Source organism: Tachypleus tridentatus, chromosome 8 (genome assembly GCF_004210375.1).
Source record: "Tachypleus tridentatus isolate NWPU-2018 chromosome 8, ASM421037v1, whole genome shotgun sequence".
NCBI lineage: Eukaryota > Metazoa > Arthropoda > Merostomata > Xiphosura > Limulidae > Tachypleus > Tachypleus tridentatus.
Genome location: NC_134832.1, coordinates 103,567,796 through 103,582,998, shown reverse-complemented (window position 1 = coordinate 103,582,998; position 15,203 = coordinate 103,567,796). Strand labels below are relative to the sequence as shown.

Sequence of the window (15,203 nt, the reverse complement as noted above, 5' to 3'; positions counted from 1 at the left end):
CTAAGGGAACTTCCATGACGGCCAATCCCACTATTCTTTGGTAAAAGAGAATCCCAAGAGTTGGTTGTGGGTGTTGATGACTAGTTGCCTTGCCTCTAGGCTTCCTAGTGTAGCTAATAAACAGACCATTCAACTGTTCAAACACTGTCAGAACCAGAACTAAACCTTCCTATTTAATTATTACGAAACTAGATACATGCATTTCTTTTTAATCACAGGATGTATCTAAGCACAAATACTTGTAATAAAATTAATAAAAAATGGCGTGTTTTCCGGTCTTACTTACCAGCCTTAGTTTATACAAATGGTTCCTTCTTTATCTAGTTTCGGTTTTGATTCAGAAGATCACGTGAATATATCGTTTTCATACGAAGCATGCTACGTTTTTATAAATTACTATCCTGCTTCAAGTCTGACACTAAAGTTCTGCTCCCGAACTCAGTACTGAACAGCCTTTTTGGGGACAAGACAAGTGGATGAAATAGAGAGTACCGTAAGCTATAGTTAATGTTATTGAATATAGTGAACTATGTAGATTTGTAAACTATGTAAACTTTGATATACTCTATTTTTGGTATAGTAATTGTAAACACGTATATATATAGGAGGATAAAATAGTTTTTATTGGAAATTACTAATGAAAACTTATACAAAATAACCTTAAATCATGACATAAGATAATTAAAACTTGCGATAGTTTTGTAGTAATTAGATGGTAGTGAGATATAATAATAATAGCACTTACGAACAGAAATATGATTATAATTTTATAATACTTAGATTACAGTAGAATATAATACAGTAGAATATAATAATGGAACTTATGAAGAATATGTAGATATTCTACTTTAATATAATTCTAAACGTAATGCAGATAGATACTTTTATTATTAGCCATAGTCGCCTTCAGTAGCTGCTCAGTTCGTCATTACTTAATTATAATTGACAATAATAACATCTACTGGTAACATTAATTACCTTCTTGTAGTCAACAAGGTACCTCCATTGTTAGCCATAACACAAAATAAGTATCTTTTTGCTCAACATTTATTGGACTAGATGTTGTCATTAGTAACAATGTCATGCTGATTAACTTCTAAGTTCACCATTTACCAACAAATTTCTTAAATATCACCTACACCTTTTATCTAAACACCTCTATTTTCATTCCTTTTTACCAATTAGGTATCTACAATATTAGTCGTGTCACATTTCAGATTTCCGCTATTTATTCAATTCAATGTCACATCTTAATGATGCCATAAACTAAATAGGTGTGCATTGTTCCACACTTAATGAAGTAGATATATTCGTTGGCTTCTCTTATATGTGCAAATTATTTATGTATTTCCATTCATTTTTCATAACGTATGCTAAGTAATTGTAAATTGTTTGCTCTTCCATCATTTGGATGCTTCAGTTGTTAATCGTTCAGTTAAATATGTATATTTGTTTTGCTAAGAATATGACGAAACGTAAATATGAACAATTAAAAGTAAATCAAGCTAATATTCCAAGCATTGTTTGTTTTCACTTCCCTCTTTACTTCTACTGCTTTTTGGTAAGAATTTGTATTTATTTCCTAGAACTTACTGATATTTTATATTTTGATTTAATTTTGGTCATTATGATATATTGTATTGTAAATATGGTGTTCTTTAGGTAATGAAGCTCATCACGTCCGTCCTTTTGATGGCGTCACTCGTCAACCGTGGAACAGCTGGGTCTTCCTGTCCTCCTAAAGAATACCTTAGTCCATGGTTCTGTATCAAAACATCGTCCTCCATTCAAAACTCTTACACCATTGTTGTTTGCAACAGACCAGACTGTAAGGACCACTTGCGCAAGGTTAATGGTGCCGCAGGTCATCTGGTACTGGACAAAGTGATTCTATCTGACATCACAAGTAATGACACAGAAAAAGATTGGAGTTTGAAGCTTCCGTCACAGTGGTTATTGGTATCTCGCGTCCGAGAGTTAGAAATCCGAGATACGACACTGTCAGACTGTTTTCTCTGTAACAATCCTTTTCAAGGGCAAGATCAGTACCTGAAAAAACTTGCTTTTTCAAATTGTTCTCTTAAAGGGAATCTATGCAATGAATGTACAACAACAATAAAGACATTAGTAAGAACAACAACTACTACTACTCGTAAGCCTAGACGTTATGGATTTTATTATGAAAATACTGATTTAACCAATTCTCAGCCCAAGTATGAATATACCAAAATAACAAAGGGTATCCGCATAAATGGCCTGAAAAATGCTAAAAGCTTAGAATCACTGGATCTATCTTTCAATGCAATTGAAAAAATCAGCAGCGACGCTTTCCCTTCTGAACTGTCCAGATTGAAAATACTGGTTTTGTCTCACAACAATATCTCGATGATTTCCAGCGCCGCTTTCACACCACTAACTTCCTTGAGTGAACTAGATCTGTCCTATAATAAACTGGAGAACCTCAGCAGAAACATTTTCGACTCTCCAGACACCAAACTGGAGGTGTTAAACCTAAAGTAAGTTACTCATTACTGGCACTAGCCAACCTGGGATTAAAAAATAACTTTCAATAGGACCTTAAATCAATAGACCTTTACTGACCTGTTTGTCCTCCTCAATTTTTTATTAATGTTAATAATAAAAAATTATTGTTTTTCATTTCTTTTTCAACGAGTCTATGGAAACATATAGAAAAATCTATGTAAAATCATATAAGCATCGTTATTAGGTGATGGCTAGTATATGTTTATAATATGGAAACGTTTTTTTCACAAATTTTCATATAAACACATAACAGAGACAGTGTCATAACTTCTCTCCACTAGAGGCTCAGCAGTAAGACTTAAGGTTTATAACCAGCGTATCTCAAACTTTCTCGGTTCACGGCGCCCTTAGTGTCTTAGCAATTTTTTCAAGGCAAGAAAAAACAAACCTAACAGTTCCGTTTATTAAATAGTTAGGTCCAAACAACTTAATATTTAATAAGTATTTATTTCCTAACAATTTAGTAGCCGTTTGAAAAAATAATACACTTACGTCGAAAGTAAAAACAATATTTTTATTTTATTTTTTAATAACCACAATTATAATGGGATGTTTGCTCCTGTTGAGCACTGCACAACTTCTCAAACCTTGGAATCAGATTGGACACCGACACCCTCATTTCCTGTTCCACATTGAATTTTGCTCGGTACTTGCTTTATATCACAACAACCGTCGAAAACCCAGCTTTGCCTAGACATGACGTCGCAAATGGAATTAGGATTCCCTGAGCTTTAGCACTTAGCAACAGATATTTATCTTTTACTGATATCCAAAATTCAGTTAGTTCCATGCTGCCATATTTTGTTTGTAAAATCTTGTCACAGGACAGCTCAATAAGATTTTCTCCTTCTGCAGAGGTAAATTCAGATGGGTCCTTTAACCTTGAATGGGTCTTGGATCCATGAAAACTTCTCCATGTCTTCTGGAAAGTAATTTTCAAACCAGTCACTGAGCTGTGTTAGGTCCTCCTCAAAAACAGATTTTAGTTCGTGGCTCAAATCAACTTCATTGGATGTAACAATTTGCTGCAACAGGGAGAAACAGTCTTTGCCACCATCTTCATTCATTTTTCTTCTCTGACCATGTGCGTTCTGCCTTGGACTGCATTCTGCAGACACCGTGGTCATGTTTATATTGATAAGTTATCGTTGTTCTTTTAATGACACTCCAATTCCCTGTTTTAAATATGGCGTTCCCGAATAGCATGGTAGTATGTTTGTGGACTTACAATGTTAGAAACTGGATTTTGATATTCGTGTTTGTTTGTTTGTTTTGTTTTTTGAATTTCGCACAAAGCTACTCGAGGGTTATCTGTGCTAGCCGTCCTAATTTAGCAGAGTAAGACAAGGGGAAGGCAGCTAGTCATCACCACCCACCGCCAACTCTTGGGCTACTCTTTTACCAACGAATAGTTGGATTGACCGTAACATTATAACGCCCCCACGGCTGAAAGGGCGAGCATGTTTGGAGCGACGGGGATGCGAACCCGCGACTCTCAGATTACGAGTCGCACGCCTTAACACGCTTGGCCATGCCGGGCCATTCGTGTTGGACAAAGCACGAATAGCCCTTTGCGTAATTTTGCGCTTAACTACAAATGAGCAAATTAATCACAGCTCAGCCTGTTTTTTATTGTTATTATATTATATTTATACTATAAAATATATTTTATAAAACGATTATCATGTTCTTCTGCTTCTCAAAAGGTCATACCCAAGGTCAAACTTTATAATTTTGCAGCAAGAAATTGGAGACTTTTTTAATACGTCGCATTAACTACACACCATAAGATTAATTTTTTTCGCTCACATATTGAAATTTTCCCCAACTGACAAACAATTTACAGCTCTTTATTTAGGTTGAAGGTTAACTTCTAACCGACAAGTAAGTCCTCCGTTGATACAGAGGTAAGTCTACGGATTTACAACGCTAAAATCAGGGTGTTGGATTCACCTCGGTGGACTCAACAGATAGCTCAATGTGGTTTTGCTATAAGAAAAATACACATATACACCGACAAATAAAATGCAAATCATTTGAAGACCTTAGATAAGTAATAACTTGAAATCCAAATGAACAAAAAAAAAATAAGTTGTATCGAAGACTATGGCAAAGAATCTCTGGCACGAACCGTAAACTTTTCTAACAAGTAATACACACAAAACCTAAACCTAAAATAAAAATGGATAAATATAAAACATTTATAATATACCATTAATCAGATTTACGTTCTATTTGCAATTCTCACATGTGATATAAAATAAGAACTAAAATTACAAATGTAAAACAGTATATTCCAATGAAAAATTATGCCCTATGAACTTCTTTTATTGTCTGTATTTACAGATGGAATAGAATTTCAGTGCTCCAAGAAAACTTTTTCTCACTTATGCTAGCACTAAGAGAGGTAAATATCGCTCACAACTTTCTTCAGTATATCCCGGCAGCAACGTGGAACCAGGAGCTCAGCGTTATCCGCAAGATAGATTTTAGTGGTAAGACTTTTGTAATAGTGAATATTTCAACTTCTTCAAGTATTTTCAGTTCCATATGTTCTGAGATTTTCTGTTTAGATAGTTCAAAATAATGTTTTTAATTATTGATAAATTATAAGTTTAAATTTCAATATTTAAAACGTATGATATTACATTTTTATTGAAATTAACACAAAAACAACTTTTTCAAACTTATGAATTTTCAAATAATACTTTAATTAATTAGTATCACGCTTTTAGGTGGGTGTAGTTTAGTGGTGAGCGTGTCGATTTGTGAATAAAGAGATCTAAGATTCTGATAACTTTTATATCTTTGTGCGAGTTGATAAAATATTCAGTTCAAAAAAATTACACAAGGCTTTGAAATTAGTGGGTTGTACTCTTTCTGATCAGCCTTTCAAAATTATTAATGGTTATAACGGAACAATTAAAGTATCTGATCAGCCTCTTTTGTCGCGTGCGCATAAGGCACCGCTCACCTTGAACATATTTATTACTACGTTATTGGTCACGATAGCCAACATATGATAAATGGAAGAGAAGTGATGTTAGATGCCACCAAAACGAAACTTTTGATCATCCAATTAGAAAGACGAACAAGAAAAGTCAGATATCGAAGATATTTTCAAAATTACAGTTACTTATAAAATTCTAATTGATTACATATCATAGAAACCCTCATTGGCTCAGCAGGAAGTCTGAAGGCTTATAAGTCTAAAAACCTCGTTTCGACACCAGTGATGAGCACAGCACAGCCCAACGTAAGATTCTGCGCTTAAAAACGACAAATATGTCACACGCACAAGTGATACATATCTTGTATATGTAAAGTGCTTAAAGATATCGGTGAATCAACTGAATACATTACACCAACTTGCCAGTGTTGTTACAGCAGTTTCAGTTATCTTACTCCAACCAACAAAAACAAGTTGATATATTTTAAAATAAAACAAAATCCGCAGTGGTAGCTTGGTTATATTATCGTGTCAAAGTAGCGATATATGTGTTTTTTTAACGTATGTGAACTCCAAGAAGAAATGGTTGAAACTTGATCCGTTAAATCACTACAACAGTTATAACCAACATAACAACTCTCCTTCCCGTTATGTTATTTATTACAAAGCTCATATGGGGTTTGGAGGTGATGTGAGTTATGCAGCGATATAAAACATAGTCCATAGGTATGTATATATACACCGAACTGAAAACAAACACCTGGCGGAAGAGAAAAAAGTACCATAAAAAAGGTAAGAAAAAAACAATAAAATCGGAAGACAACAAAGTCGTTTTTGAATAATTTGATACGTGACACACAAAAACGCTGCGTCATGAAGATATGAATTCGGAAAAAGTTATATGTGTAAGCGAATCTTTCCATCATGGAAATTGAAAAACACACTCTGAGAAATGAAGTTTGTAAGTTGTGTTTACAAAATAAAAATGTAACCAAACATTTAAATAAATGTTTCCATAGAAATGTAATTTCATGAAGTATTTTGACCTAAATTATGTATTATTTCTTATATTTGTATCTTAGCTACATTTTATTTGGAAATTATATTAAATGACAATAAGACACAACATAAAATGATAGCAAGACTCTTTGTTTCTATATTTCTACATTTTTGAAATATGATATGTTATACAAATATGATATAAGTTATACAAATGTGTTCTAATTCCTTTATTTGATATCTCAAGGGAACTTTCTTATCTGTGATTGTGACATCAAATGGATATTGGCTAACGACACTGAAATAACCGGATTGTGCAGGGCTCCTTGGGAGTTTGCATATCAACCAGTGGTGCGGGCTGCAGCTACATTGATTTGTTGAGATCACAATGAACAATAATAGCTTTTGATATTTTACTATAATGAACTTAAACTCTTAAATATATAAAGAATTTTGTAAGTGTGCCATTTGAAGCTTACTTTAACATACGTTATTCAAGTTGGGTTTAACATACCAAAGTTAAGTAAACGTTGTATTTGTTTTATTACATAAATATGTTTTGATAATTATTAAAAGTGTGTGTGTCTCAGTTAATAAAATGCGTTTCGTTGTAAGCATCTGTGTCTTATGTGTTGTTTCGAATTTCGCGTAAAATTACAGAAGGACTATCTGCGTTAGCCGCCCCTAGTTTAGCAGTGATATTTAGAGAAAAGGCAGCTAGTCATCACCACCCACCGCAAATTTTGGGCAACTCTTTTACCAACGAATAGTGAGATTAACCGTAACATTATAACGCCCCCACGCCTGAAAGGGTAAGCATGTTTGGCGCGAGGGGGATGCGAACCCGCGACCCTCAGCTTGTGAGTCGCATGCCTTAACACGCTTGGCCATGCCGGGCCTCTTCGCATAAGGAATATCTTTATCTCGAATATTTAAAAAAGTTACTAGTAAAACTTTTCCACGTTTGATGAGTGTCTCCAAGTAATCCAGATAACAAATTCACAACAAGTAATTCCTACTACATTCCTTCAAAACACCATTATTCCTTATTTTCATATCCACCAAAACATTTAAAATTAAAACAAAGTTCATTAGTTGTCGAAGTGAAGAAAATGAAAGAAGGATAATCGTTACAAGTCATGTCGTTACTGCTAAATTATCGAAAAATAAAATAATCGAGATATCAATGATCTTTAGTAAATACGTAAGAAATAACAACTATAAATGTATACCAATTATAATCTTCTGTTTATTCAGTACGTATTAGAATTCTTACCAAGTTAACCTGTACTTTTTGTAAGCTTCTCCAAAGAAATGGCTACAATAACTATACTGATTACCTTAAATATAACTTCTATATGAATACAAACCACGAACTCAAGGGTTAGACGCAATTTTGTATGCGCTTTTACATAAAACATTTTTAATTGATTGGTGAGAAATAAGCACAAAGCTACATCTAAGGATATCTATTCTTTGCCCACCACGGGTCTCGAAACACAGTTTCTAACAGTGCGAGTCCGTAGACATACCGCTGTGCCAGCGAAGGACTTAATTTTGAAAGATAAATGCTACTTATGTAAAGGATGCTGTTACTGGTCGATACAATAACGACCATAAACTTCTATTTGGAGCATCGGTGACGAGGTTAAACAGCAAACAGTCATTCTATATAAAATACAAAATGAAAAGAAAAACGATACGCTAGGTTTCTAACAAAAACATAGAAGAAAATAATTTCTGTGAGAATAATCAATTCAGTACTTGGCATCTCCGAGCTGCCCCCAGTGGCATGTCTGCGGAATCACACCTCTAGAAACCTCAGCAGTTTAAATGGGTAGATATGTTTACAAAACTTTAAATATTAAATGTTATAAAGGTTAAGACAGAATATGAAAAAGTCAGATTTCAATTAGAAGAATGTTTTGTGCTTTTTTTTAATTGTGTATTTTTAGCCGCGGCACAACGGCTCATAGAATGGCTCTGTGTTCATCAAGTACAAACATTTAAGTCATAGTTTCGTCATTCCTTGACCGATTACCACTTCGATTCATGTATTTGACCGTATTCAATGCCATGTGGGTTAATTTACTCCAATCCTGCTTAAAATTATTTCGATTTGAAAACAGGTTTCAGACATCTTGATGAGTAATAAAATTGAGTCGTATACAAGGAGTACAAAAATATAGCTAATAAAAAAGTCTAAAAGGCCTCATAGATTAATTCACTTCCTACCTAAAAGAATTTCAAGTGTTGCGGCTATTGAGTATTCTCTCTTATTATTCACAAATATACATTAGATTACAATCAAGTTAATTTTTTTCTGTAAGCACTAGCAATTATATGAGACCAATCTATATATACGTGTGTGAATGTGTATTACTAACAAAAATCTGTTTCATTCTTCCTTTTAACCTTCACAATTATGTAAAATTACTTACTTTTTACACAACCAGTTTTGTAGTTTTTACTTCTGTTGAGCTCTACTTATTTTCACTTTAAAACAATATTAGTTCCTGAACACTTCTGTAACATATATCATAATGGAGAAATAATTGCTGAATATGGCAATACGAAGCTATCATAATGTAATAGTTGTTGTGGAGCTCTACCCTGGTAGTTGTTTATGAATGCTTCCGTGTATTCATGAAGTTATATGCAAACATATCTAATTACAATAACATTTTTTATTAAGTTAATCTCTAGTTCTTATCTTGCAGATAATTTGCTTTGCTCATAACACATTGATAATATAAACTAATAATGCATTCTATCAAATGCTGGTGTTCTCGCCTGTATAAACAAATAAATATTCAACATTTGACCTGACAGCTTCTAACGGTTTAACTGAACGGATAACACCTGATAATAAATTCTGCTAATGAGTTCTACCACTTGCATGATATTCTGACTGTTTAACCTGTTAACACAACGGTATATTGAACTTACAACGGAAAACGAGTTGTTTTAATTAAGATATCCGAATGACTTCTTCAAAATATCACACACAAATAATAGCTCAAAACTTTGTATTGAATTTCTGAAACTAAAAGTACCAAATATTTTTAAAAAATGTAAGTGGTAAATTCCAATAAATAATATCTCAAGATACACAACCTATTTAAAGGCCGGGCAAGATCATATGGTTAGGGCGCTCCACTCTCAACTTGAGGGTTGTGGGTTCAAAACCCCTCCCACCAAACATGTTCTTTTTTTCAGAGTAGAAGTGTTAAAATGTGAATGGTCAATCCCACTATTCGTTGATAAAAGAGTAGCATAAGAGTTGGCGGTGGGTGGTGATGAATAGTTGACTTCCTCCTACTTTTTCACCGCTAAATTACGGACGGCTAGCGCAGATAGCCCTCTTGTAGCTTTGCGCGAAATTCAAAAAACAAAAGAAAGAAACAAGTTTTTCTAAAGCTATTAATAAAATATCTGGTCTTTCATAATAACTTACAATAATACTTTAAGAGAAAAATAATAGTAAGATACAATCAAGTCCTAGATACAGACTTCCTGAGTGGTTGAAATTTAACTGTATAGTTTCTGGGTGAGAGGATTGTTGACTAATTACTGTTTGTTTGGTTTAGGTGTATAACCATTTTCTCACAACTAATTATCTAAAACACTTTAGGTATTTGGATAACGTGACATGCTGTCACAATTAATTATCAGCTATTATCCATTGTGATGGTATGTTACACGTTACACAAACACTTAAAGTAATTTAGGTTATTAGAAATGAGTATAGGACTTTAATTCAAAATCAAACAAAATGCTTAAATTCCATCACTGTATGAGGCTTATTTCATTTAGGTTCTCTGCTCTTCCAAGCAGAACTGGTGAGCCGTGAACTCGAAGACACTTGTCTGCTGCAGAGGGAGTGACGAATCAGAGAATTAATTAACCTCTACGTCATCTTTTTTTTTTCAAGAGCATTCATATTTTAACGAATAAAAAAACGAATAAAAACAAAATTTATAGTATTAGGTTGTATAAAATAATTTCTAACTGAATAGTAGTTATCTTAGTAGTAACTTTAATAAACGAGTTTTATCAAGCCACAATGAAGATAGTGCAGTAAGTTTATTTGCTAGGTCTTTGTTTGTTAAAACAATAGCATATATTATGTTTTGTGATTAGGGTTCAAATATTTTTTTAGTGAATCAGTTTTAATATAAAGGAAAAACACTTTTTTTTCTGAATGATCATTCTTTAATGTAATCATATCTAACTATCAAATTATCTTTGAATAACCTTCAACAACAGTTGCGTTTAGAAGTTTTAATAAATGTTTGCACTTTTCAATTTTTTTTTGCTAAATTCGTTTGTGTAGAGTCGTTTTCTATAATAAATAAAGGTTATTGCACTTGTGAAAAGTACTTGAAACTGTAGTTTTTCTACATTAGATGTGAACTAATGCAGAAAGTCGACTTTTACACAATACATCAAACACTTGAAAGACAGATATAGTTCAAACATCTCTAATGGTATCAGTTTGAAAGAGGTATGATGTGACTTATGTGTCTAAAAAAAGTAAATGTGTCTTTTTTATCAAGTTTTTGATAACTGGGAATAGCCATCAGGGTCCACGTTATTTAGAGTGCTAATGTATTACGACATTTGAAACAAAAGTATGTTATTGTGTATTATGAATTTGTTCTGCTGTTATAACTCCACTTCGAAGTTTTTGAATGTATATTTTAAACATTTTATGTTTATATCTGTCATTTTCAAGTTTCGAAGTGATGGTCTGAGATTAAGGATATGTGTAAGTAGTAAAGGAAACTCAGATAGTTTCATGTTAAAATCTTTGGTTTTGGTATATAAAGTACAGGATGAGAGGAAACACGACTTGTTTTTGGTCAAAGTAGTTTTCAGATACAGAAAAGGCCCGGCACGACCAAGCGTGTTAAGGCGTGCGACTCGTAATCTGAGGGTCACGAGTTCGCATCCCCGTCGCGCCAAACATGCTCGCCCTTTCAGCCGTGGGGGCGTTATAATGTTACGGTCAATCCCACTATTCGTTGGTAAAAGAGCAGCCCAAGAGTTGGTGGTGGGTGGTGATGACCAGCTGCCTTCCCTCTAGTCTTACACTGCTAAATTAGGGACGGCTAGCACAGATAACCCTCGAGTAGCTTTGTTTGAAATTCAAAAAACAAACAAACAAACACATACAGAAAAAAAGACATGCAAGAAAATAGATGATGGGGATGCAATAGTAAGAAAGAGGTGAATAATAAGTCGCTTATTCTAGGTTTATTGTATTATACAGGAGGTATAATTCACTTGACAAAAGGAAGGGTGACTAAGATACAAATGTCAAGATTTTTTGGTAGGACTTTTTTGAGCGAGATATAAAAACAACCAAAGAGGAACATATATATCTATCAAGTTCTTAAGGGCAAACGGTGTTTGCAGAGTTAGACAATATCCCAAATTTTACAAGAAAATGCTTTTTGAATATACCAAGAACAGGGTAATATGATCAACGAGTGTAATTTCCTATGTAGAAACTGAGAGGTTTTCGTACTTGAACACTGTTAGTGTTGCAAGTGAATGTATAATCATACATAGAATATATTACTAACAGATTGTCAAATGTTTGTAAGACTTTTATGAGATGTTTGGCTTCTAGGGCAAGTCGGAGGAGTTCCCCACTGGTACAGCGGTAAGTCTAATGGAGTTAGAATTCTAAAATCAGGGGTTCGATTTCCCAAGGTGAACTCAGCAGATACCCCTATGTGGTTTTGCTATAAGAAAACACACACATACACAAACCAGGAGGATATAAGGCTTAGTTACACAGAAAAATGAAATTTCAAATATAGTGTATGGTAAAAGTGAGTGCTAACGGAGAAGGAATATCATGTTTATTTTCTTTAAAAAATGACGTTAAAAACTAATCAAAGCTATAAGTTACATTTAGATAGAAGTTATCTTACAAAAATGTATGATGTTAAAAACAGAAGAGTATTTGATACGTAACGTGCTTGAATATTTATGTAGAATATTTGTTTTCCTTATTTGCTTTTAGAATTAAATACAATGAATTATGAATGTAACAGTAAATTAATGTTTTGAATTTGTAATGACATACAATGGAACTTTAAATATAAATTCGTCAATTCCTAAATCAACCAATTTATTAGTTTTTATTTATTTATTTTTTCTGTATACATATATATCAGATTTGTGATAAAAAAAGATAAAAATATTATTTAAATATTACTGGCGTAGCGCATCCACGTGAACGAACTTCACAGCTGGAGTGGAGAATTACGCTGTATAACAGAAGATTTGCTCAAAGTATCGATGATGAAGTAACACTAAACCTCTTATTATCTGAGTCAACATAAAATTAAATATTGGATTGTAAAGCAAATACACGAACTTTGCACACAATGCAGTGCATCTAATAGTTTCAATAAGCACGACTGGATACCTTTAGTAGTTAACTATTTCTCTTATCCTGCCTAGACCGACTCAAATGATATTCAAGAATGCTGGCCAAGATGACGTTCCAGCCAAACTGACCAAACTTGGCATCCCTTAGCATGCAAGAAACCTTGTATTTACTTAGAGTAGCCACTGCGTTCCACATTCTCAATGTAGATGGGGCTGTAACATATAGATATCACCTGAAAAACATTGCTATCAATATCCTTACGTAACATGCATTACTGAATAAATTATCCTAAGGGTACAACGGGCATTATCCACTTCAGAAACAACAAAAGTGTGGCATACAATGAAACCAGTTTAACGACTTTTTTGACAACGTGTTATGCGAGACCTGCCCAAATACAAAACAAAGAATAAATTCAGAATAACTAATATAATCTAACAAGAATACATAAATGCATAATGTATTAAAATGCCACACTTAATTTGTAATATAATTTTCACAATTTCCATAAATTCTGTTTTGCTTAAAATATATATACTATAACATTTATAATATGAATATAATATAACATGATCAATTTTGTAATACCTTCTACCAGAAGAACTACTAAAATTCTTACTAATAATTGTAATTATTAATAAATAATCTTGATTATGAGTGATTATTGCATTAAACCCTAAACTTGTGTTTTCAAGAAAACCATTTTACTGACAAGTAATGGTGTTTCTTATTATCAGTGATTTTGTGTCTAGACACAGTATTAAAGCTTCCTTTAATTGAGATAAGGAATAATTGTTGATAATATTATTTTAAAACAAACTATTTAAACAAACCTTAGAGAATATTACCAGAAGTTTCTAATGTTATTCACTGACACAAGATAGAAAGGTTATCCATAACATAGATATTATACTTCAAGCAATTCACTTAATTCTAATGTACATGTATGTATAATATATAGTATCATATGACAGATTAAAATTACGTAATAAGTACTAAATCAATATTTTCTTATATTTCTTTCAATAGATAAAAGTACGTTCTAGTTTAGGTACTTAGATTTGGTTGGTTTGACATTTCTTATGCCAAGCTAATCTTTGGATTTTTGACTTACGAGTCCTGAAACTTAAAACTGGTCAATTGGGAAGCAAATATTTTAGAAATTATATTTTAATACATTTGAATGAAGTATATTTTGTATCTCATAAACAATCACAATAAAACAGATATGCTAATTTTGGAGGAGGATGGACTGATTAATTGGTATTCTAGAATAAGAAACTATATTCTTGATATATCTCTATGATTGAGACATAGGTAGGATGTTAGCTCTTAGAATCTAGTTTTAATTATTGATAAAGTTCATGTATGAGAGGTTGGTGGAAAACTTATAACCTAATGGTTTATAAAATTATGGTTTGATTTTCACAGGCCTTTACCAAGGACTACTAATCAATATTCAAGAGGTTTACAAACAAATGAAGTTTCTGCTTCAACAGATAATAAATCCATGTTGAAGAAAAAGGTAAAATTTAAAAGCTAGGATACATTTTGTTCAGTAGTGTATTATCATTGTAAGTATGAAGAGTAAAGTTGGGCAGTTAACTTGATTACATCATTAGTGTCAAGAAAGTAATCAGTTACTTAAAATTAGTGTTTCTTGGAATTGTTCATCTTGAGAATAAAGTTACAAGAAATGACTGTTACACCCCAGCTTTACAATATTAACTGTTCTAATATTAAACCGTTTTATACACTAGCCTTGAAGAAACCACAAAAGGTAAAATATCAGTTGAAATAAAAGTTATTTGAAAGTATGGAGTGTATAGGTTGTTGTTGTTTTTTATCTTCATTACCAAAATGTTTAAGCTAATTCAGTATGCACTACATGTTCTAAAAGATAGGAATAAAAATGTTTGGCAATGTTTACTTTCAGCTATTTTAATTATCCAAATTAATAGGAATATTGATATTGTGATTTCTCATGATTTTTTTATTAATTCAGAGTTGTTCTGCTCAATCAACTGATGAAAAATAATTAACTAACTGAAACTAGCGTTTCTGATAATTATCATTTGAACTGTTCATGTTTTGTTACAATAACTAAATAACGACTGTGATTATTGATCAATTAGCAAATTCTGCTAATCAATCCATGCTAATAAAGAGCCAATGATTTTGCAAACTATAAACCTATGTTTAGTTGCTTAAATGTTTTCTCTTTTGTATGTTCGTATATTTTTCATTATTAATTGTACATATTTTTATTTAAAAAACGTTTGTATGCAAGATGTATCTCCT

The 15,203-nt window shown here is 32.6% G+C and overlaps 1 protein-coding gene across 1 annotated transcript; it reads left to right on the top strand.

The window, feature by feature from the left end:
* The first annotated feature begins 371 nt into the window (after nt 1-371).
* LOC143223101 (uncharacterized) lies at nt 372-7,110 on the top strand. The gene is made up of 4 exons (XM_076450550.1): nt 372-493; nt 1,663-2,516; nt 4,891-5,039; nt 6,741-7,110. The coding sequence occupies exons 2-4, from the start codon at nt 1,666-1,668 to the stop codon at nt 6,872-6,874; spliced, it is 1,134 nt and encodes a 377-aa protein (XP_076306665.1). The 5' UTR covers nt 372-493; nt 1,663-1,665; the 3' UTR covers nt 6,875-7,110.
* The last annotated feature ends 8,093 nt before the right edge of the window (nt 7,111-15,203 follow it).